Below are 25,181 nucleotides of genomic sequence, written 5' to 3'. Positions count from 1 at the left end.
CCCAGCCAAGCTCTTGTCAAAGCTCTAAAACCTAGGACTTGGCTCCCCACTCTGCAACTGGATCCTCGACTCTCTGACCCGCAGACCACAATCAGTAAGAATGAACAACAACTCCTCCACAATAGTCTTCAATACCGGGGGCCCGCAAGGCTGCGTACATATCCCCCTGCTCTACTCCCTGTACACACACGACTGCGTGGCAAAATTTGGGTCCAACTCCATCTGCAGGTTTGCTGACGATACGACCATAGTGGGCCGGATCTCGAATAACGACGAGTCAGAATACAGGAGGGAGATAGAGAACCTAGTGGAGTGGTGCAGCGACACCAATCTCGCCCTCAATGCCAGCAAAACTAAAGAGCTGGTCTTGACTTCAGGAAGCAAAGTACTGTACACACCCCTGTCAGCATCAACGGGGCCGAGGTGGAGATGGTTAGCAGTTTCAAATTCCTAGGGGTGCACATCTACAAAAATATGTCCTGGTCCACCCACGTCGACGCGACCATCAAGAAAGCACAACAACGCCTATACTTCCTCAGGAAATTAAGGAAATTCAGCATGTCCACATTAGCCCCTACCAACTTTTACAGATGCACCATAGAAAGCATCCTATCCGGCTGCATCAGAACCTGGTATGGCAACTGCTCGGCCCAGGACCGCAAGAAACTTCAGAGAGTCGTGAACACAGCCCAGTCCATCACACGAACCTGCCTCCCATCCATTGACTCCATCTATACCTCCCGCTGCCTGGGGAAAGCGGGCAGCATAATCAAAGACCCCTCCCACCCGGCTTACTCACTCTTCCAACTTCTTCCATCGGGCAGGAGATACAGAAGTCTGAAAACACGCACAAACAGACTCAAAAACAGCTTCTTCCCCGCTGTTACCAGACTCCTAAATGACCCTCTTATGGACTGACCTCATTAAAACTACACCTCTCTATGCTTTATCCGATGCCGGTGCTTTTGTAGTTACATTGTATACTTTGTGTTCTATTATGTATTTTCTTTTATTCCCTTTTCTTTCCATGTACTTAATGATCTGTTGAGCTGCTTTTGGAAAAATACTTTTCACTGCACCTTGGTACATGTGACAATAAACTAATCCAAACCAATCCAATCCAGAGAAGCATGCTTGATTAGCACCCCATCCACAAACGTTCATTCCCTACACCACTGGTGCACAATGGCAGCAGTGTGTACCATCTACAAGATGCACTGCAGCAAATCACCAAGGTGCCTTATTCAGCACCCTCCAAACCCGTGATTGGTAGCAGCTAGAAGGACAGGGGAAACAGACACATGGGAACACCACCACCTGCAAGTTCCCCTCCAAGCCACACACCATCCTGACTTGGAAATATATCGCCGTTCCTTCGCTATCACTGGGCCAAAATCCTGAAACTCCCTCCCTAACAGCACTGTGGATGTACCTACACCACATGGACTGCAGCGGTTCCAAGACGGCAGCTCAGCATCAACATCTCAAGGGTAATTGGGGAAGGGTAATAAATGTTGGCCTAGACAGTGATACCAACATCCTGTGAATGAATAAATAAGAAAAAAGACCATCATCCCACTTGATGACCCTGAAGATGATGAATTTGAGTGCAGTGGTTTCTATGACAACTAACAAAGGAGGTAAAATTAAGACAAAATTGTGAGTATGTGGCTTTGGTGAAAGAATTAACAGCAGTGTTACCAATGAAACAATATATTTTTTATTAGGTCCTTTCCCATCAGGTCAATCGATACTACGTCAGCTAAACCCTTGACCAGATTAATTCTAACCAATACTCAGAAATATTGCGACAGAAATCAATACCACCACTAACTAATGGGAAAGAGAATTGATCATTCTGCGATATCACAAAGTAACTTCATACCACTGAGGGTATTTTACATACGAGTGGAAAATGCCAATATTTAATATATCCCAAGAACCAGTTCTATTTATACCCCACAGAAAGTGACAGCATTGGTCTCACTTTAAACAAAAGGGCTTCTGTTTCTGCAGATAAAGTTTTTGTTCATGAATGGGCCCATCTTCAGTGGGGAGTTTTTGATGAATATAATCAGCTGGTGCCTTACTATTTATCTAATGGAAAGTATGAAGCAACAAGGTAGGTCCATTCTAATTGTCACTGAAAAATGTACCTTTTCCAGATAAAAGTATGATATCCAAGAAATCTGCTGTGGTAAATGTATTGGCACAATTAAGGCAGCAAATTGTTTAGGCAGCTTTTTGGTGTTGCTATGTCATGGACGGGAAAGGACTCTTGTTTCTGCCAATGACTCATCATAGGTGGTGAGGTTCTTCCTAGCCACGTTGACTCGTACCCATTATAAATTGTGCAATGTAGGCTATCCAGGTGTGGAGTATGGATTGCCCAGGTCCACTTTCCATGGGTCCTTCTTATGGGCACTCATTAATAACAATCTCTCACTGTGAGGATTACACTGTAAATTTCTTCCTCTGGGTCCAAGCTAGGCAAATCTTCCAGCCTCTTATAACTCTTCACAACCTCAGCCTTCAATCTGAGCGCAAGCTCCACCCACATTATGCATCGTGAACCAAAGCATTTTGTCTGCTACAGGTGCATTTTCTTCCTCTGAATAAGACCTGAGCCTCATTAGAACAAAGAACAAACAAACAGCGCAGGAACAGGCCCTTCAGCCCTCCAAGCCTGTACCAGTCAGGATACCAACCTTTGCCAAACCCCGCAGCACATCCTCGTGCCGTATCCCTCTATACCCATTCTACCCATGTATTTGTCAAGATGCCTTTTGAACACCGTTAATGTATCTGCTTCCACAACCTCCCCTGGCTAAGCGTTCCAGGCACTCACCACCCCCTGCGTAAAATGCTTACATCGCACATCTGCTCTAAACTTTGCCCCATGGACCTTAAACCTATGCCCCTTGGTGACTGACCCCTCCGCCCTGGGAAAGAGTGCCTGCCTATCCACTTTATCCATGACCCTCATAATCTTTGTAGACCTCTATCAGGTTACCCCTCAACCCCTGACTTTCTAATGAGAAGAGTCCGAGTCTATTCAGCCTCTCTGCATGGCTAACACCCTCCAGATTAGGTAACATCCTGGTAAACATCCTCTGCACCCTCTCCAAAGCCTCCACATCCTTCTGGCAGTGTGGTGACCAGAACTGTGCGCAATATTCAAAGTGCGGCCTTACCAAGGTTCCATACAACTGTAGCATGACTTGCCAGTTTTTATACTTGATTCCCCATCCAATGAAAGCAAGCATTCCGTATGCTTTCTTGACTACCTTGTCCACTTGTTGCCACCTTCACAGATCAGTGGACCTGTACGCCCAGGTCTCTCTGACTTTCTATATTCCTAAGAGTTTTGCCATTTACGATATATTTCCCCTCTATGTTAGATCTACCAAAATGCATTACCTCACATCTGTCCGGATTAAACTCCATTTGCCATTTCTCTGCCCAAGTCTCCAACCTACCTATGTCCTGTATCTTCTGTCAGTCCTCAACGTATGGGCAGCACGGTAGCACAGTGGTTAGCACAGTTGCTTCACAGCTCCAGGGTCCCAGGTTCGATTCCCTGCTGGGTCACTGTCTGTGCAGAGTCTGCACGTTCTCCCCGTGTCTGCGTGGGTTTCCTCCGGGTGCTCTGGTTTCCTCCCACAGTCCAAAGATGGGCAGGTTAGGTGGATTGGCTATGCTAAATTGCCTCTTGTCTCCAAAAAAGGGTAGGTGGGGTAACAGGGATAGGGTGGAGGTGTGGGGATAGGGTGGAGATGTGGGCTTGGGTAGGGTGCTCTTTCCAAAGACCGGTGCAGACTCGATGGGCCAAATGGCCTCCTTCTGCACTGTAAATTGTATGATCAACACTATCTGCCACTCCACCAACCCTGGTGTCATCCGCGAACTTACTAATCAGACCGGCTACATTTTCCTCCAAATCGTTTATGTATACTACAAACAACAGAGGCTTAAGCACCGATCCCTGTGGAACACCACTAGTCACAACCTTCCATTCAGAAAAACACCCTTCTACTGCTACCCTTTTCCTTCTGTGACCGAGCCAGTTCTGTATCCATCTTACCACCTCACCTCTGATCCCGTGTGACTTCACCTTTTGTACCAGTCTGCCATGAGGCACCTTGTCAATTACGTATGAATTTGGATCCTCTGACATATATTGCAATCTCTGTAGAGACCCATAGGTTTTAAAGAGAAATTGGAACTTCCAGTTCGATAGCTGAAAGGATGATACATTAAAATTTTATATATTATGCATTTACTGTATGAAATGACTAAAATATACTCTTGACTAAATACTATTTTTCTTCTGTCAACACCGTATTCCTTAAACTATGGGAATAAATGGTTCCTCATTAATTATGATACATCACACTCTCCACAGGGTTATAGTTCTTATAGAAAACTCTAAGCTTCTATTGGATTGTTACTTTTTTACCTTCCCAGCTGGGTAACCTCTAATCACATAATTATCTCACTGTGAGGGCTATACCATAGATTTCTTTCTCTAACTCAAATCTAGGGAAATATTCCAGGCACTTTTAATGCCTTCAATCTAAGATCAAGTTCCACGGACACTCTGCATTGTGGATCATAATCAGCATCAGCATAGGGGAGGCAGTGTCGCAGGGCTAATGCTCTGGAGACCCGAGTTCAAATCCCACCCTGGCTAATGGTGAAATTTGAATTCAATTTTTAAAAATCTGGATTTAGAAGTCTAATGATGATCATGAAACCATTGTCGAATATCATAAAAACCATTTACATTGTGTATTTATGTATGCCCTATGTATTTTAATGTATGGAACGATCTGTCTGGACTGTACACAGAACAATACTTTTCACTCGGTACACATGACAATAAACAAATCCAACCCAATCCAAATTCCCAGGTGAGGACTGCAAGGTAATTGCCTGGGAAGAGTAAACTTCCGATGGGCAATGTTTCTCTGCATTGGGAACCACCCAAAAACTATGGTGTAAATTGCAAACCTTGGATGATTCCGACAGTGCCACATGTTAGAACAATTAAAACCAGTTCTAGCTTCTGGGTACACCGACACGGCCCCTGCTCTGCCACCCCATGGGACTCCCTCCATAGGGACCCCCTATGAGACTCCCCCACAATCCCTCCACAGGGCTCCTCCCAATCGGACACAACCACCATCCCCTCATCCACCTCCTTCCACGTCACTTCATCCTCCAAAATGCCCTGCACTGCGACCCCCCCACAGGCCATCCCCATCACATGGGATTAACCGCCCCCCCCCCCCGTGGGACTCCCCACACCCCCTGACAGGACTCCCCCACTCCTGACTGCTGCACCACAACTGGCCCCACAAAAGGCTCGACTCGACACAACCAAACGTGGACCCCCCCCCGACTCTAATTGGTAAATGAGCAGGATTCGCACCCGAGGCCCTGCCTGCTCAAACTTAAAATTGCTTCTGGGCTTGAGCAGACAGGGGCGCGGGGGAATCCTGTCCATTCAATTATATACTCCCACCCCGGCCTCAGAACCCGCCTTGAGGACGGGGGGTGGCTACACCAGACTCACAACATCGCCGTTCCTTCACTGTCGCTGGGTCAAAATCCTGGAACGCACTCCCTAACAGCACTGTGGGTGTACCTACACCACATGGACTGCAGCGGTTCAAGAAGGCATCTCATCACCACCTTCTCAAGGGCAATTAGGGATGGGCAATAAATGCTGGTGTAGCCAATGGTGCACACATCTCATGAATGAATAAAAAAGGAAGAGGGACTTCGATGTTGTGGCCATTTCGGAGACATGGATAGAGCAGGGACAGGAATGGATGTTGCAGGTTCCGGGGTTTAGGTGTTTTAGTAAGTTCAGAGAAGGAGGCAAAAGAGGGGGAGGTGTGGCGCTGCTAGTCAAGAGCAGTATTACGGTGGCGGAGAGGATGCTAGATGGGGACTCATCTTCCGAGGTAGTATGGGCTGAGGTTAGAAACATGAAAGGAGAGGTCACCCTGTTGGGAGTCTTCTATAGGCCTCCAAATAGTTCTAGGGATGTAGAGGAAAGGATGGCGAGGATGATCCTGGATAAGAGCGAAAGTAACAGGGTAGTTATGATGGGAGACTTTAACTTTCCAAATATTGACTGGAAAAGATATAGTTGAGTACATTAGATGGGTCGTTTTTTGTACAGTGTGTGTAGGAGGGTTTCCTGACACAATATGTTGACAGGCCAACAAGAGGCGAGGCCACGTTTGATTTGGTTTTGGGTAATGAACCAGGCCAGGTGTTGGATTTGGAGGTAGGAGAGCACTTTGGGGACAGTGACCACAATTCGGTGACGTTTACGTTAATGGAGCAATGGAGGGATGCTTTTCTAATTGGAGGGCTGTGACCAGTGGTGTTCCACAGGGATCAGTGCTGGGACCTTTGCTCTTTGTAGTATATATAAATGATTTGGAGGAAAATGTAACTGGTCTGATTAGTAAGTTTGCAGACGACACAAAGGTTGGTGGAATTGCGGATAGCGATGAGGACTGTCTGAGGATACAGCAGGATTTAGATTGTCTGGAGACTTGGGCGGAGAGATGGCAGATGGAGTTTAACCTGGACAAATGTGAGGTAATGCATTTTGGAAGGGCTAATGCAGGTAGGGAATATACAGTGAATGGTAGAACCCTCAAGAGTATTGAAAGTCAAAGAGATCTAGGAGTACAGGTCCACCGATCACTGAAAGGGGCTACACAGGTGGAGAAGGTAGTCAAGAAGGCATACGGCATGCTTGCCTTCATTGGCCGGGGCATTGAGTATAAGAATTGGCAAGTCATGTTGCAGCTGTATAGAACCTTAGTTAGGCCACACTTGGAGTATAGTGTTCAATTCTGGTCGCCACACTACCAGAAGGATGTGGAGGCTTTAGAGAGGGTGCAGAAGAGATTTACCAGAATGTTGCCTGGTATGGAGGGCATAAGCTATGAGGAGCGATTGAATAAACTCGGTTTGTTCTCACTGGAACGAAGGAGGTTGAGGGGCGACCTGATAGAGGTATACAAAATTATGAGGGGCATAGACAGAGTGGATAGTCAGAGGCTTTTCCCCAGGGTAGAGGGGTCAATTACTAGGGGGCATAGGTTTAAGGTGAGAGGGGCAAAGTTTAGAGTAGATGTACGAGGCAAGTTTTTTACGCAGAGGGTAGTGGGTGCCTGGAACTCGCTACCGGAGGAGGTAGTGGAGGCAGGGACGATAGGGACATTTAAGGGGCATCTTGACAAATATATGAATAGGATGGGAATAGAAGGATACGGACCCAGGAAGTGTAGAAGATTGTAGTTTAGTCGGGCAGTATGGTCGGCACGGGCTTGGAGGGCCGAAGGGCCTGTTCCTGTGCTGTACATTTCTTTGTTCTTTGTTCTTTGTTCTTTGATGGAAAGGGGTAAGTATACACCGCAGGGCAAGAGTTATAGCTGGGGGAAGGGCAATTATGATGCCATCAGACGTGACTTGGGGGGGATAAGGTGGAGAAGTAGGCTGCAAGTGTTGGGCACACTGGATAAGTGGAGCTTGTTCAAGGATCAGCTACTGCGTGTTCTTGATAAGTATGTACCGGTCAGGCAAGGAGGAAGGCATCGAGCGAGGGAACCGTGGTTTACCAAAGAAGTGGAATCTCTTGTTAAGAGGAAGAAGGAGGCCTATGTGAAGATGAGGTGTGAAGTTTCAGTTGGGGCGATGGATAGTTACAAGGTAGCGAGGAAGGATCTAAAGAGAGAGCTAAGACGAGCAAGGAGGGGACATGAGACGTATATGGCAGGTAGGATCAAGGAAAACCCAAAAGCTTTCTATAGGTATGTCAGGAATAAGCGAATGACTAGGGAAAGAGTAGGACCAGTCAAGGACAGGGATGGGAAGTTGTGTGTGGAGTCTGAAGAGATAGGCGAGATACTAAATGAATATTTTTCGTCAGTATTCACTCAGGAAAAAGATAATGTTGTGGAGGAGAATGCTGAGACCCAGGCTAATAGAATAGATGGCATTGAGGTACGTAGGGAAGAGGTGTTGGCAATTCTGGACAGGCTGAAAATAGATAAGTCCCCGGGTCCTGATGGGATTTATCCTAGGATTCTCTGGGAGGCCAGGGAAGAGATTGCTGGACCTTTGGCTTTGATATTTATGTCATCATTGGCTACAGGAATAGTGCCAGAGGACTGGAGGATAGCAAATGTGGTCCCTTTGTTCAAAAAGGGGAGCAGAGACAACCCCGGCAATTATAGACCGGTGAGCCTCACGTCTGTAGTGGGTAAAGTCTTGGAGGGGATTATAAGAGACAAGATTTATAATCATCTAGATAGGAATAATATGATCAGGGATAGTCAGCATGGCTTTGTGAAGGGTAGGTCATGCCTCACAAACCTTATTGAGTTCTTTGAGAAGGTGACTGAACAGGTAGACGAGGGTAGAGCAGTTGATGTGGTGTATATGGATTTCAGCAAAGCGTTTGATAAGGTTCCCCACGGTAGGCTATTGCAGAAAATACGGAGGCTGGGGATTGAGGGTGATTTAGAGATGTGGATCAGAAATTGGCTAGCTGAAAGAAGACAGAGGGTGGTGGTTGATGGGAAATGTTCAGAATGGAGTTCAGTTACAAGTGGAGTACCGCAAGGATCTGTTCTGGGGCCGTTGCTGTTCGTCATTTTTATCAATGACCTGGAGGAAGGCGCAGAAGGGTGGGTGAGTAAATTTGCAGACGATACTAAAGTTGGTGGTGTTGTCGATAGTGTGGAAGGATGTAGCAGGTTACAGAGGGATATAGATAAGCTGCAGAGCTGGGCTGAGAGGTGGCAAATGGAGTTTAATGTAGAGAAGTGTGAGGTGATTCACTTTGGAAGGAATAACAGGAATGCGGAATATTTGGCAAATGGTAAAGTTCTTGAAAGTGTGGATGAGCAGAGGGATCTAGGTGTCCATGTACATAGATCCCTGAAAGTTGCCACCCAGGTTGATAGGGTTGTGAAGAAGGCCTATGGAGTGTTGGCCTTTATTGGTAGAGGGATTGAGTTCCGGAGTCAGGAGGTCATGTTGCAGCTGTACAGAACTCTGGTACGGCCGCATTTGGAGTATTACGTACAGTTCTGGTCACCGCATTATAGGAAGGACGTGGAGGCTTTGGATCGGGTGCAGAGGAGATTTACCAGGATGTTGCCTGGTATGGAGGGAAAATCTTATGAGGAAAGGCTGATGGACTTGAGGTTGTTTTCGTTGGAGAGAAGAAGGTTAAGAGGAGACTTAATAGAGGCATACAAAATGATCAGGGGGTTAGATAGGGTGGACAGTGAGAGCCTTCTCCCGCGGATGGAAATGGTTGGCACGAGGGGACATAGCTTTAAACTGAGGGGCAATAGATATAGGACAGAGGTCAGAGGTAGGTTCTTTACGCAAAGAGTAGTGAGGCCGTGGAATGCCCTACCTGCTACAGTAGTGAACTCGCCAACATTGAGGGCATTTAAAAGTTTATTGGATAAGCATATGGATGATAATGTCATAGTGTAGGTTAGATGGCTTTTGTTTCGGTGCAACATCGTGGGCCGAAGGGCCTGTACTGCGCTGTATCGTTCTATGTTCTATGTTCTATGACTCTTTCCTTATTCAGTAAGGATATGATGGACTGAGTGGCCTCGTGCTGTGCAGTCAGTTGCCTATTTTCCATGGCCAGGATTTTCCGATCCCAAAGGGCGGAAAGTTTGATGGACCAACCAAAGGTCCGTTGATATTGGGCAGGAATTTCTGGGCCCACATCGGAACACCCCGGCTTCTGTTTCTATTTTATTAAATGATTCTCATTCTAGAAATGTTACTCAGAAATAAATAGTTTCTTTGATTATTTTGGCTTTCAGATGTTCAAAGGAAATAATCGGCAAGAATTGCGATTGCACAGGTGGCGACTGTAAATCATGTGAAATTGATCCCAACTCAGGATTACCAAAAGGCGATTGTCAATTTTATCCAGATAAAGACCAGACTGCAACCTCTTCAATAATGTACATACAGGGGCTGCCACAGGTAAGTAATGTCACTAAGAGGTACTTTCTCAAATATCATTAACACTTTGTTCCAGCAACTCATTCTCATTTTATCATATCCCTTATGATGCCAATTAATGTTATAACTGGACAGGAAAATTCCAGAATAGATCCCTGGCTTAGAAGGGAACTTGTACTTTTTGTCAGAAAACATGGAGGAACAGAGTTCTCGGAATGCCAATTAGTGTTTAACAACAAAGTAAAAACATTTATTAAATATGAAAAGTTTGTCTATAATACAACACTCCTCTACTCCCCCTTATCTTCACAAATGTAGGTAGAGTTAAATGATAATACAGTTTACATAATAAATGTAATATTATAATGGCCTCAATAAACGCACAGCCTCTTTAACCCCACATGCTGACAGTTGTTAGGTGCATTCCCCTCTGAAACCAAGGGCAGACGCTACTCAATTAAACTTCTGTGGATATCTCCTCAAATTCCACCCAGATGATTGTTACACAAGTCATTCTAAACTGCCCCCTCAAAAAGACTTGCTTTAACATCTTTCAAACAATGCTTTCCCTCAGATGTTATCATCAATGATCGGCCTCCAGATGTTCCTTTCAAATAAGGCCTCCTCCCCACTGTTTTAACAAGGATCCTCCTCCAGATTTTCCAACTCTCCTTTCAGAATTCCTTCGTCTTGCATGCTTTTACACAAACTCTTGAGATCCAGCCACTGAATTCTCCACAAATACTTCAACTATTGCTTCACCGGCTACAATCCTTAGAATCACTTCTGATAACATTCTGGTTTTTCACTCGGCAACTCCCTCTCAGCTTTGAATGTGGCTTCACTGAATAGTACCCTATCTGGTGGGGGTAGATGGATAAGTCTAAGGTAAGGGCAGGGAGGTTGGGTACGTGTGGGTAGGTGGGTAAGGTGTGGTAGAGGTTAGATGGATAAGTTTGGGTTGGGGGTAGATGGACAAGTGTGGATACAGGTAGGGGGAAAGTGTGGGTAGGAGGGTAAGTGTGGGTAGGGGTAGGTGGGTCGGTGGATAGATGTGGTAGGGGGTGCGTGGGTAAGTGTGGAGAAGGGATAGGTGAATAAGTGTGGGTAGAGGGTAGGTGGGTAAGTGTGGGTAGGCGGTAGGTAGATAAGTGTAGGTGGAGAGTAAGTGGTTAAGTGTGAGTAAAGGGTAGGTTGGTGAGTAGGTTTTCTCATCGGGAGAGTGCTTGGGTGTGGTCAGACATGTAGTCAGGTGGTCGGGAGGTTAGTCGGCTCGATGAGGGGGCTAGTCACATCATGCCAGGGGTAGTTGCGTAATTGTGGTGGGTGGGCAGCAGATCGGGAGGGTAGGTGGGTGGTCAGTATGGTTAGCTGCGGGGGGGGGGGAGGCAGGAAGTTATTTGCATTGTCAGGAGAATAGTTAAAGGGTCAGGACGTGTAGAGGAAGGGCCAGCGGGCTAGTCTGGGGTCCAGGAAGGGCAAGTCAGCGGTTCATCATGAGTGGTTGGGGATCAGTTCTGTCATTACCCAGGTGTTAGAACAGGAATTTTCAATTGAACATTTCCTGGGTAACGAGGTGGAAAAGGACATCGCAACTGTTCCAAGTCTCCAACACTAATTCAGAGTCAGAGACATTCATGGAGGGTCCTGCAGAGCAGGGGAATTGCTCATCGAGATTGAAACTTCCCAGGAAATTTTCTCACATCACAACTGCTTCAAGTTCCCGATGTGTACCTTAGCTACACGTCCGGTGTCTGATGATCCGGAGAGCAGACAATGTGGCCCATTATGATTTTATTATGAACGGTGCCCCCAGATGTACACCTTGATTTTTGATTCCTTCATGTTAGAGAATCTACCCGATATCCAATAGAGTCAGTGGGATGCCAATCCACAGGGTTTTATAACAGGCTGGGACAGTTCACTGACTGGGTGACAAAGGTAAAAGTGACCCGCCCCCTATGTGTCAGCCTGGTTTTTAATCAGAGCGGTTTGCCCTGAAGCCCCTTTAACCCATGCCATTTTTTCTTTAATATCCAGGTGACTGAATTCTGTGACAAAAAAAGTCACAATCCTGATGCACCGACCATGCAGAACAAAATGTGCAATTACAGGAGCATTTGGGAAGTGATCAGAGAGTCAGAGGATTTCAGAAACAATCGCCCACCCCACACTGGTTCGGTGACACCGACATTTACAATCCTACAGGCCAAAGACCGTGTGATCTCCTTAGTCCTTGATACATCCGGAAGCATGGATTCGGTAAGACCTTTCATAAAGTATATTTCATCGAAAGTGTTGTTTTGGACCCCAGTCTGGGCTGTCGTGTCGTTTCAGGCGGGAAGCTGGAGGAGTTCAGAAGCTGGGCATTGTGGTGACTGACTCATCTCCTGGCGCCTGAATCCTCTCCACATGACATAGGAACAGGCCACTCGCCACATCGAGTCTGCTCCGCCATTCAATCATTGCTGATATGTTTCTCATCCCCAGTCTCCTGCCTTCTCCCCATAACCTCTGATCCCCTTATTAATCAAGAACCTATCTATCTCTTTCTTAAAAACATTCAGTAATGACTTCCGGGTGCGACTATGCAGAGCTAGGTTGCATATTCGGTAGCTCCCGCTTGGAACGGACTTTTGGGCTCTTTTGCAGGGCCCCCACGGCATTTGTTTGACATTTCCCGGTGTGGCAAGAGGACTGCAACACTCTCCTGATGGTGTCCCCCAGGAGTGTTGTGTCTTTTGGCTGCCAGGCCCGGCAGAAGCAGTGGAAGATTTGGCTGCAACAGGATAAACAGCATTTGCAGCAGTTTGCAGCATGCAAGCGGGGGAAGGGCAAGCTTAAAGCTGCAAACAGTCCTGAGGACCTTTATCAAAAGTGAATTCTAACAGCAGAGGGAACAACTGTGAAAAGATCTCACCAGGACCACTGAAGAAGCGGGGACGAGGCTTCCGGTGGCGGCCATGGAGGAGTCGGTCACGCATTCGGCAGCTCCCGTCTGGAACGGACACTTAGACCTTTTTCAGGAGTTTCCACGGACATTTTGGGGCAGATTGGTGAAGCGAACACTGCCAAAAGGATTCCCTCTCGAGACTTTTGGGCTCTTTTCAGGGCCCCCAAGGGCACTTTTTCGACGTTTCCCGGTGTGGGAAGGAGTTAATAATAGTTCCCCGTCAGTATATGGCTTTAACTAGGAGCGGGGTGACAAAAAAGGTGGTGGTGGACCTGAAGAAGGGAGGGAAGAAGGACAAAATGGCGGCGGGCGGAGACCAGGCAGCGTGGAGGCAGTGGGCGGAGGAGCAACAGGAGGGTATCCAGCGCTGCCTCAGAGAGCTTAAAAAGGACCTGCTAGAGCCGATGAAGGCTTCTATTGATAAGCTGCTGGAGACACAGACGGCCCAGGGGGTGGCGATCCAAGAGGCTCAACAAAAGATCTCTGTCAATGAGGACGAGATCTTAGTCCTGGCGGTAAAGGTGGAGGCGCACGAGGCGCTCCACAAGAAATGGCAGGAGCGGTTCGAGGAGATGGAGAATTGGTCGAGGCGGAAGAATCTGCGGATTCTGGGCCTCCCGGAGGGGCTGGAGGGGCCGGACGTGGGGGCCTATGTGGTCACCATGTTAAACTCGCTGATGGGAGCGGGGTCCTTCCAGGGGCCCCTGGAGCTGGAAGGGGCCTATAGAGTGTTGGCGAGGAGGCCCTAGGCTAACGAGCCTCCGCGGGCGGTGCTGGTGGGGTTCCATCGGTTCGTCGATCGGGAGTGTGTGCTCAGGTGGGCCAAGAAGGAGAGGAGCAGCAGGTGGGAGAACGCGGAGGTTCGGATATATCAGGACTGGAGTGCGGAGGTGGCGAAGAGGAGGGCTGGGTACAATCGAGCGAAGGCGGTGCTGCACAGGAAGGGGGTTAAGTTTGGCATGTTGCAGCCGGCGCGATTGTGGGTTACCTACAAGGACCGGCACCATTATTTTGAGTCTCCGGAGGAGGCGTGGGCCTTTGTTCAGGCCGAGAAGCTGGACACAGACTGAGGGTCGGGATGGGCGATTGGGGACTGCCGTGGATATGTTATGCCTATTTTTGGTTCGGGAGTGGGGGGGGGGGCCTTTTCATTGTTTTGGGTTTCTTTTTCTCTGTGTTTTTCTCTTTCGGGTTGGGGAGGGTGGATGGGGCGGGTTGGGCACTGTTTTGGTTGGTGGCGGGGCCTGGTAGGTGGAGAGCGCGGGATTTTCTTCCCGCGCTGAAGACTGGGGGGGACGGGACCGGGGCGGGGAAGCGAGGATTGTTTCCCGCACTTAGAACGGAGGGGGAGAGCCTGTGAATGGGGAGCGGGAGAGCAGGGTGTGCCACACAATGGGAGGAGTCGAAGGGGAGGCGGGAGTGGCCGGGGTCAGCAGGAGTCAGCTGACTTGCGGAAGTGCAATGGGGGGAGTAAACCAGCTAGGATGGGTCCTAGCCGGGGGGGGGGGGGGGGGGGGGGGGGGGAATTGAGTTGCTGCTGCTAAGATCAAGGAAGAGCTGGAGCGAGTGGGGTGGGTCAAGACGGGGGTATGCCGCTCTGGGGAACGGGCCAGGTGTGGGGTGCGGGCGTGTGGCTGGCCGAGGAGGGGTCATGGCTAGTCGGCGGCGGAGGGGGGCGGGTAGCTCCCTAATCCGGCTGATAACCTGGAATGTAAGGGGACTGAATGAGCCGGTTAAGCGGGCCCGCATGTTCGCGCACCTGAAGGGGCTCAAGGCGGATGTGGTTATGCTCCAGGAGACACACCTGAAGGTGGCAGACCAGGTAAGACTGAGGAAAGGGTGGGTAGGTCAGGTGTTTCACTCGGGGCTAGATGCCAAAAATCGAGGGGTGACGATCTTCGTGGGAAAGAAGGTGTTATTCGAGGCGTCGAGCATTGTGGCAGATAATGACGGTAGGTACATAATGGTAAGTGGTAAGTTGCAGGGAGAGAGGGTGGTACTGGTCAATGTGTATGCTCCGAACTGGGACGATGTGGGTTTTATGCGGCGTATGTTGGGTCGGATCCCAGACTTGGAAGTGGGGGGCCTGATAATGGGGGGAGACTTTAACACGGTGTTGGATCCTGCACTGGATCGCTCCAGGTCTAGGACGGGTAGGAAGCCGGCGGCGGCTAGAGTGTTGAGGGTATTTATGGACCAAATGGGAGGGGTGGACCCTTGGAGATTTGCAAGGCTGGGGGCTAGGAAATTTTCATTCTTCTCACATGTCAATAAGGCTTATTCTCGAATCAACTTTTTCATTTTGAGTAGGGCGCTGATAGCGAGAGTTGAGGATACCGAGTATTCGGCAATATCCATTTCGGACCACGCCCCGCATTGGGTAGACTTGGAGATGGGGGAGGAGAGGGACCAGCGCCCGCTGTGGCGCTTGGAGGTGGGGCTGTTGGCGGACAAGGAGGTGAGCGAGCGGGTCCGAGGAAGTATAGAGAGGTACTTGGAGACCAGCGACAACGGGGAGGTCCGAGAGGGGATGGTATGGGAGGCACTGAAGGAGGTGGTGAGGGGAGAGCTGATCTCCATCAGGGCCCACAAGGAGCGGAGGGAGAGGCTGGTGGGGGAGATGGTGAGGGTAGACAGGAGGTATGCGGAAGAACCTGAGGAAGGATTGTTGAGGAAGAGGCGCAGCCTCCAGGCCGAATTCGACCTGGTGACCACCAGGAAGGCGGAGGTACAGTGGAGGAAGGCCCAGGGGGCGGTCTACGAGTATGGGGAAAAGGCAAGCCGGATGCTGGCGCATCAGCTTCGGAAGCGGGACGCAGCTAGGGAGATCGGGGGAGTTAAGGACAGGGGAGGGAGCGTGGTGCGAAGTGGGGTTGGCATCAATGGGGTCTTCAGGGACTTTTACGAGGAATTGTACCGATCCGAGCCCCCACGGGAGGAGGGAGGGTTGGGCCGTTTCCTGGACCAATTGAGGGGCGTCATTCTCCGACCCCCCAGCGGGTCGGAGAATGGCCGTTGGCCGCCGTGAATCCCGCCCCCGCCGGTTGCCGAAGTCTCCGGTACCGGAGATTGGGTGGGGGCGGGAATCGGGCCGCGCCGGTTGGCGGGCCCCCCGCTCGATTCTCCAGCCCGGATGGGCCGAAGTCCCGCTGAGAAATTGCCTGTCCCGCCGGCGTAAATTAGAGTACCTATTTACCGGCGGGACAAGGCGGCGTGGGCGGTCTCCGGGATCCTGGGGGGGGGCTCGGGGTGATCTGGCCCCGGGGGGTGCCCCCACGGTGCCTGGCCCGCGATCGGGGCCCACCGATCCGCGGGCAGGCCTGTGCCGTGGGGGCACTCTTTCCCTTCCGCCTCCGCAACGGTCTCCACCATGGCGGAGGCGGAAGAGACTCTCCCCACTGCGCATGCGCCGCCCCGACATGTCATTTCCGCGCTAGCTGGCGGGGCAACAAACGCCGTTTCCGCCAACTGGCGGGGCGGAAATCCCTCCGGCGCCGGCCTAGCCCCTCAATGTTGGGGCTCGGCCCCCAAAGATACGGAGCATTCCGCACCTTTGGGGCGGCGCGATGCCCGTCTGATTGGCGCCGTTTTGGGCGCCAGTCGGCGGACATCGCGCCGTTTAGGGAGAATTTCGCCCGAGGTTTTCAAAGGTGGAAGAGGGGCTGGTGGCGGGACTAGGGGCCCAGATTGGGCTGGAGGAGCTGATCAAAGGGATAGGAAGCATGCAGGCGGGGAAGGCACCGGGGCCGGACGGTTTCCCGGTCGAGTTCTATAAAAAATATATGGACCTGTTGGGCCCGCTGTTAGTTAGGACCTTTAATGAGGCAAGGGAGGGGGGGGGGGGGCTTTACCCCCGACGATGTCCCGGGCACTGATCTCCTTGATCCTGAAGCGGGACAAGGATCCCCTGCAATGTGGGTCTTACAGACCGATTTCCTTGCTAAATGTAGGAGGTCTTAGCCACGAGGATTGAGGATTGTGTGCCGCAGATCATCCATGAAGACCAGACGGGGTTTGTGAAGGGGAGACAGTTGAACGCGAATGTGCGGAGGCTTTTGAACATTATCATGATGCCTGCGAGGGAGGGGGAGGCGGAGATAGTGGTGGCGATGGACGCTGAGAAAGCCTTTGATAGGGTAGAGTGGGGGTACCTGTGGGAGGTGCTGAAGAGGTTTGTGTTTGGGGAGGGGTTTGTCAGGTGGGTTAGGCTGTTGTACGAGGTCCCGATGGCGAGTGTGGCCACAAGTAGGAGGAGGTCCGAGTTCGTTCGGTTGCACCGAGGGACGAGACAGGGGTGTCCCCTGTCCCCCCTGCTCTTCGCACTGGCGATTGAACCCCTGGCTGTGGCACTGAGAGAGTCGAGGAACTGGAGGGGGTTGGTGCGGGGTGGGGAGGAGCACAAGGTGTCGCTTTATGCGGACGACCTGCTGCTGTATGTGGCGGACCCGGTGGGAGGAATGCCAGAGGTAATGAGGATGCTTAGGGAATTCGGGGACTTTTCGGGGTACAAGCTCAATATGGGGAAGAGCGAGCTGTTCGTAGTTCAGCTAGGGGACCAGGAGAGGGGGATTGGCGAGCTCCCACTAAAAAGGGCGGAGAGGAGTTTCAGATATTTGGGGGTCCAGGTGGCCAGGAGCTGGGGGGCCCTGCATCGGCTTAACTTTACAAGGCTGGTGGAGCAAATGGAGGAGGAGTTCAAGAGGTGGGACGCATTGCCGCTGTCCCTGGCGGGTAGGGTGCACTCAATTAAAATGACGGTGCTCCCAAGGTTTTTGTTCCTGTTCCAATGCCTCCCCGTGTTTATCCCGAAGGCTTTTTTCAGGCGGGTTAACAGGAGTATAATGGGGTTTGTGTGGGCGCGAGGGACTCCGAGGGTGAGAAGGGTGTTCCTGGAGCAGAGTAGAGATAGGGGGGGGCTGGCGCTGCCCAACCTCTGTGGGTACTACTGGGCCGTCAATGCGACAATGGTGCGCAAGTGGGTGATGGAGGGGGAGGGGGCTGCATGGAAGAGGCTGGAGACGGCATCCTGTGTGGGTACGAGTCTGGGGGCGCTGGCAACGGCGCCGCCTCCGCTCCCTCCAAGGAGGTATACCACGAGCCCGGTGGTGGTGCCGGCCCTCAAAATATGGGGGCAGTGGAGGCGGCATAGGGGGGAAGTTAGGGCCTCGGCGTGGGCCCCATTACGGGGGAACCACCGGTTCGCCCCAGGAAGAACAGGTGGAGGGTTTTCGGGGTGGCACAGGGCAGGCATACGAAAGTTAGGGGACCTGTTTGTGGACGGGAAGTTCGCGAGCTTGCGTGAGCTGGAGGAGAGGTACGGGCTCCCCCCCGGGGAACACCTTCAGGTACTTACAGGTAAGGGCGTTTGCCAGACGGCAGGTGGTGGAATTCCCACCGCTACTGCCACACACAGTACAGGACAGGGTGCTCTCGGGGGGGTGGGTGGGATTGGGGAAGATCTCGGAAACTTACCAGGTGATGCAGGAGGAGGAGGAGGCCTCAGTGGTGGAGTTGAAAGGTAAGTGGGAGGAGGAGTTGGGAGAGGAGATCGAAGAGGGGACGTGGGCAGATGCCCTAGGGTGGGTGAACTCTTCCTCTTCATGCGCGAGGCTCAGCCTCATACAGTTTAAGGTGCTGCACAGGGCACACATGACCGGGACAAGGATGAGCAGGTTCTTTGGGGGTGAGGACAGGTGTGTTAGGTGCTCAAGGAGCCCAGCAAATCACACCCATATGTTCTGGGCATGCCCAGCGCTGGAGGAATTTTGGAAGGGCGTAGCAAGGACGGTGTCGAGGGTGGTAGGATCCAGGGTCAAACCGGGCTGGGGACACGCAATATTTGGGGTGGCAGAGGAGCCGGGAGTGCAGGAGGCGAAAGAGGCTGGAATTCTGGCCTTTGTGTCCCAGGTAGCCCGGCGGAGAATTCTCCTTCAGTGGAAAGATACGAGGCCCCCAAGTGTGGAATCCTGGATCAGCGATATGGCAGGGTTCATTAAATTGGAGAGGGTGAAATTCGCCTTGAGAGGGTCGGTACAAGGGTTCTTTAGGCGGTGGCAACCGTTCTTAGACTTTCTGGCAGAACGCTAGACATTGGTCAATGGCAGCAGCAGCTCGGGGGGTGGGGGGGGTGTTTACTTTATTTTTGTTTATGTTATTTACACTGGCAGGGTCTGAGGGGGTGTATACACCTGTTGTCTTAAGTCGGGGTGTTAATGTTAATTTATTATTTAGGTACGGGAGGGAGGGATTTGGGGGGTTGCTTTTTTAGATTGTGTTTTGTACTTACCCCTGTTGGGTTCTTTTTTCTTTGTCATTTTGTTATTGATATTCTATGAAAACCTTTAATAAAAATTATTTAAAAAAAAAACACTCAGTAATTTGGCCTCCACAACCTTCTGCGGCAAAGAGTTGCACAGATTCACCACCCTCTGGTTGAAGAAATTCCTCCTCATATCTGTATGAGGCCTCTATCAGACCTTTAGTCTGAGATTGTGTCCTCATGTTCTGTTTTTTCCTACAAGTGGAAACGTTCTCTCCCTGTTCACTCTATCCAGGCCTCGCAGTATCCTGTAAGTTTCAATAAGATTCCCCCTCATCCTTCTAAATTCAAAGAGTACAGACTCAGAGTCTTGAACCATTCCACCCTCCACCCCAACAGGATCTGCTTTCCAGTGATAAGCGAGGCAAAGGCAATCCCCCGAATATGGCCTCCAGAGGACCCGGCTCAAGCCTCACTTGTTCCCCCTTCGAAATTATCCTGAACACCTCCTTCCAATACTCCTCCAGCTTTGGACAGGACCAAAACATATGAACGTGGTTTGTGCCCACCCCCCACCCCCGCAACATTCACAAACATCCTCTCCCCCTCAAAGAGTCGGCTCATCCTCGCCTTTGTGAGGTCCGCCTTATCACCACCTTCAGCTGTATCAGGCCCAACCTCGCGCACAAAGTTAAGGTATTTACCCTCCGGGGCACCTCACAACACAACCCCTCCTCCATGCTCTCTCCCAGCTCATCCTCCCACTTTGCCTTAATCCCCTCCTGCGGGGCCTTCTCTTCTCCCAGAATCGGCCCATTAATTGACTACACCACCCCCTTTCCATTCCCCCTGTCATTAGCACCTCCTCCAACAATGTGGAGGCCGGCACCACCAGAAAGCTCTATATCTCCTTTTTAGCGAAATCCTGGACCTGCACATACCTAAACATTACCCTCCGCCCCAACCCATATTTCGCCCCCAGCTCCTTCAATCCCGCAAACAGCCCCCTAGAAACAAATCCTTTGATGCCCTGACTCCCATCTCCTCCCATCTCCGAAAACTCGCATCCCACTTCCCTGGCTAAAATTTGTGATTCCCCCGAATTGGCATTTTGCGATCTCATCTTTAATAATGGACTCTAAAACCTTGCCAATGACCGAAGTCAGGCTAACCGGCCTATAATTTCCCATCTTCTGCCTCCCTTCCTTCTTAAACAGTGGTGTTACATTAGCCACTTTCCAGTACTCTGGGACCCTTCCTGCCTCCGTGATTCCTGAAAGATCATCACCAATGCCTCCACAATCTCCTGAGCGATCTCTTTTAGAACCCTGGGGTGTAGCCCATCCGGTCCAGGTGACTTATCCAACTTCAGACCTTTCAGTTTCCCCAGAACCTTCTCTTTAGTGATGGCCACTACACTCATCTCTGCCCCCTGATTCTCCTGGAGCTCTGGCATTCCCACTGGTGTCCTCCACCATGAAGACTGATGCAAAGTAACTAATCAGTTTCTCTGCCATTTCTTTGCTTCCTATTATTACTTCTCTAGCCACATTTCCAGTGGTCCAATGTCTATTTTTGCCTCTGTCTTACCTTTTATATATTGAAAAAACTCTTCCTATCTTTTTTATATTACAAGCTAGCTTGCTCTCATATTTCATCTTCTCCCCACCCCGCTATTGCTTTTTTCGTTGTCCTCTGCTCGCTTTTAAAGGCTCTGGCGTCCCACTAATGCTCGCCACTTTGTATGCTTTTTCTTTTGCTTTTATGCTGTCCTTGACTTCCCTCGTCAGCCATGGAAGCCTTGTCCTCCCCTTAGCATGTTTCCTCCTCCTTGGGATGAATTTCATTTGTGCCTCCCGAATAACCCCCCAAAACTCCTGCCATTGCTGTTCCACTGTCTTCCCTGCCCGGCTCCCTTTCCAATCAACTCTGGCCAGCTCGTCCCTCATGCCTTTGTAGTTACCCTTATTTAATGGTCATACCGTTACATCTGATTCCAGCTTCTCCCTCTCAAACTTCAGGATACATTTTATCATATTGTGGTCATTGCTCCCTAAGGTTTCTTTCACCTTAATTTCCCTAATCAAAGGGGTAGCACGGTGGCGCAGTGGTTAGCACTGCTGCCTCACGGCACCGAGGTCCCAGGTTCGGTCCCAGCCCTGGGTCACTGTCCATGTGGAGTTTGCATATTCTCCCCGTGTTTGCGTGGGTTTCGCTCCCACAACCCAAAAGATGTGCAGGGTAGGTGGATTGGCCACGCTAAATTGCCCCTTAATTGGATAAAAAGTGAATCGGGTACTCTAAATTTTTCTTTAAAAAAGTTCCCTAATCAAGTCTGCCTCATTACACATTACCAATTCCAGAATTGCCTGTTCCCTTGTAGACTCTGTCACAAGCTGCTCCAAAAAACCCATCTCTCAGGCATTCCACAAAATTCCTTTTCTTGGGACCCACTACCAACCTTTCCTAGTCCATCTGCATATTGAAGTCGCCCATGATTATTGTAATATTGCCTTTTTTACATGCTTTCTCTATCTCCTGATTTATTTTCCGCCCCACATCCTGACTACTGCTAGGTGGTCTGTATGCCTTCTGACTCTATATCGCGCCTTGCTGTCAATTTAACTTCATTCCTTGCTGACAATGTGTAGCGTACAATGACTTACGCGAGACGAGAAGCAATGAAGTCTATCTAGGCTTTATTAAGCGAGACTTGTCCCCAGCAGCTCAGCAACAGAATGAGGCTGCGGGGAGAAGCTCGAGCTCTTATACTCCGCCTTCAGGGTGGAGCCAGAAGTCGGCAGATCCAACCAGGACCCGGGACCTGTCAGCCAATAGCCTCTTGGCTTCACAGGTACCACATTTCCCCTAATACATACCACTACACAATGCAACCCCGCCCCCTTTGCCCATCTGCCTTTCCTTTCGATAGGACACATATCCTTGTATATTTAGATCCCAACCCCGATCCAGTTGCAGCCACGTCTCTGTGATGCCCACAACATTGTACCGGCCAATTTCAATGTGCGCAACAAGCTCATTTACCTTGTCCTGCATTGACCACCTCCCTTCTCACACTTGTCACCTTTTTTGCTCTGCCTGAGGATGATGATGTTCTCTTATTTTGGTTCTCTACTCCCCCATCAGTTATGACATCTTCTAAGCTCACATTCTGGTTCCCACCTCCCTGCCATATTAGTTTAAAACCTCCCGAGTGAATCTAGCAAACCTCCCAGCCAGGATATCCGTGCCCCTCCTGTTCAGATGTAACCCTCCTTCTTGTACAGGTCCCACCAGCCCTGGAAGAAATCCCAATGGTCTCTCCCTTCTACACCATCAGTTTAGCCACATGTTTAGCTGCACTATCCTCCTATTTCTAGCCTCACTGGTATGTGGCACAAGGAATAATCCTGAGACTACAACCCTAGAGGTCTTGCTTTGTAGCTTACTGCCTAACTCCCTGAACTCCTTCTGCAGGACCTCATCACTTTTCCTGCCTATGTCGTTAATACCTATGTGTACTACGATCTCTGGCTGTTCACCCTCCACCTTCAGAATGTCCTGTGTTCGTTCAGAGACATCCTTGACCCTGGCACCAGGGGGGCAACATCTCATCTTGGAGTCTCTTTCATGTCTACAGAAGCATGTACAAGACACAAATCAGGAGTGTGCCTGAACACTCTCCACTTGCCTGAGTGCAGCTAGAAGAACAATGACCATCCAGGGCCAAACAGTCTGTTTGCTGAAATAAAAATCAATTATCAGTGGCTGCTTTCCTCAATCGCCTCCCTGGTGCCAGGGTCCAGGATGTCTCCGAACGGGTAGAGGGCATCCTGAAGGGGGAGGGCAAACAGGCAGAGGTAGTTGTACATATTGGTACTAACGACATAGGCAGGAAGGGGCATGAGGTCCTGCAGCAGGAGTTCAGGGAGCTAGGCAGAAAGTTAAAAGACAGGACCTCTAGGGTTGTAATCTCGGGATTACTCCCTGTGCCACGTGCTAGTGAGGCTAGAAATAGGAAGATAGAGCAGCTAAACACGTGGCTAAACAGCTGGTGTAGGAGGGAGGGTTTCCGTTATCTGGACCACTGGGAGCTCTTCTGGGGCAGTTGTGACCTATATAAGAAGGACGGGTTGCATCTAAACCGGAGAGGCATAAATATCCTGGCCGCGAGGTTTGCTAGTGTCACACGGGAGGGTTTAAACTAGTATGGCAGGGGGGTGGGCACGGGAGCAATAGGTCAGAAGGTGAGAGCATTGAGGGAGAACTAGGGAATAGGGACAGTGGGGCTCTGAGGCAGAGCAGACAGGGAGAAGTTGCTGAACACAGTGGGTCTGGTGGCCTGAAGTGCGTATGTTTTAATGCAAGAGGTATTACGGGTAAGGCAGATGAACTTAGAGCTTGGATGAGTACTTGGAACTATGATGTTGTTGCCATTACAGAGACCTGGTTGAGGGAAGGGCAGGATTGGCAGCTAAACGTTCCAGGATTTAGATGTTTCAGGTGGGATAGAGGGGGATGTAAAAGGGAGGCGGAGTTGCGCTACTGGTTCGGGAGAATATTACAGCTGTACTGCGGGAAGACCTCAGAGTGCAGTGAGGCTATATGGGTAGAGATCAGGAATAAGAAGGGTGCAGTCACAATGTTGGGGGTTTACTACCGGCCTCCCAACAGCCAGTGGGAGATAGAGGAGCAGATAGGTAGACAGATTTTGGAAAAGAGTAAAAACAACAGGGTTGTGGTGATGGGAGACTTCAACTTCCCCAGTATTGACTGGGACTCACTTAGTGCCAGGGGCTTAGACGGGGCGGTGTTTGTAAGGAGCATCCAGGAGGGCGTCTTAAAACAATATGTAGACAGTCCAACTAGGGAAGGGGCGGTACTGGACCTGGTATTGGGGAATGAGCCCGGCCAGGTGGTAGATGTTTCAGTAGGGGAGCATTTCGGTAACAGTGACCACAATTCAGTAAGTTTTAAAGTACTGGTGGACAAGGATAAGAGTGGTCCTAGGATGAATGTGCTAAATTGGGGGAAGGCTAATTCTAACAATATTAGGCGGGAACTGAAGAACATAGATTGGGGGCGGATGTTTGAGGGCAAATCAACATCTGATATGTGGGATGCTTTCAAGTGTCAGTTGAAAGGAATTCAGGACCGGCATGTTCCTGTGAGGAAGAAGGATAAATACGGCAATTTTCGGGAACCTTGGATAACGAGAGATATTGTAGGCCTCGTCAAAAAGAAAAAGGAGGCATTTGTCAGGGCTAAAAGGCTGGGAACAGACGAAGCCTGCGTGGAATATAAGGAAAGTAGGAAGTAACTTAAGCAAGGAGTCAGGAGGGCTAGAAGGGGTCACGAAAAGTAATTGGCAAATAGGGTGAAGGAAAATCCCAAGGCTTTTTACACGTACATAAAAAGCAAGAGGGTAGCCAGGGAAAGGGTTGGCCCACTGAAGGATAGGCAAGGGAATCTATGTGTGGAGGCAGAGGAAATGGGTGAGGTACTAAATGAATACTTTGCATCAGTATTCACCAAAGAGAAGAAATTGGTAGATGTTGAGTCTGGAGAAGGATGTGTAGATAGCCTGGGTCACATTGAGATCCAAAAAGACGAGGTGTTCTACCCCAGAATACTGAAGGAGGCTGGAGAGGAAATTGCTGAGGCCTTGACAGAACTCTTTGGATCCTCACTGTCTTCAGGGGATGTTCCGGAGGACTGGAGAATAGCCAATGTTGTTCCTCTGTTTAAGCAGGGTAGCAAGGATAATCCAGGGAACTACAGGCTGGTGAGCCTTACTTCAGTGGTAGGGAAATTACTGGAGAGAATTCTTCGAGACAGGATCTCCTCCCATTTGGAAGCAAATGGACGTATTAGTGAGAGGCAGCATGGTTTTGTGAAGAAGAGGTCGTGTCTCACTAACTTGATAGAGTTTTTCGA

General features: G+C 50.1%; 1 protein-coding gene across 1 annotated transcript in view; it reads left to right on the top strand.

Annotated features, from left to right (window-relative positions):
• LOC140426090 (calcium-activated chloride channel regulator 1-like) overlaps nt 1-25,181 on the top strand; it is a 70,830-nt gene that overhangs the window by 20,846 nt on the left and 24,803 nt on the right. The window contains exons 4-6 of the mRNA XM_072510433.1: nt 2,017-2,122; nt 9,888-10,053; nt 12,073-12,294. Of these exons, the coding sequence (XP_072366534.1) occupies nt 2,017-2,122; nt 9,888-10,053; nt 12,073-12,294 (494 nt within the window). The remainder of the gene's footprint in view (nt 1-2,016; nt 2,123-9,887; nt 10,054-12,072; nt 12,295-25,181) is intronic.

Source organism: Scyliorhinus torazame, chromosome 7 (genome assembly GCF_047496885.1).
Source record: "Scyliorhinus torazame isolate Kashiwa2021f chromosome 7, sScyTor2.1, whole genome shotgun sequence".
NCBI classification, from domain to species: Eukaryota; Metazoa; Chordata; class Chondrichthyes; order Carcharhiniformes; family Scyliorhinidae; genus Scyliorhinus; species Scyliorhinus torazame.
This window is presented reverse-complemented; position numbering and strand designations above follow the sequence as displayed.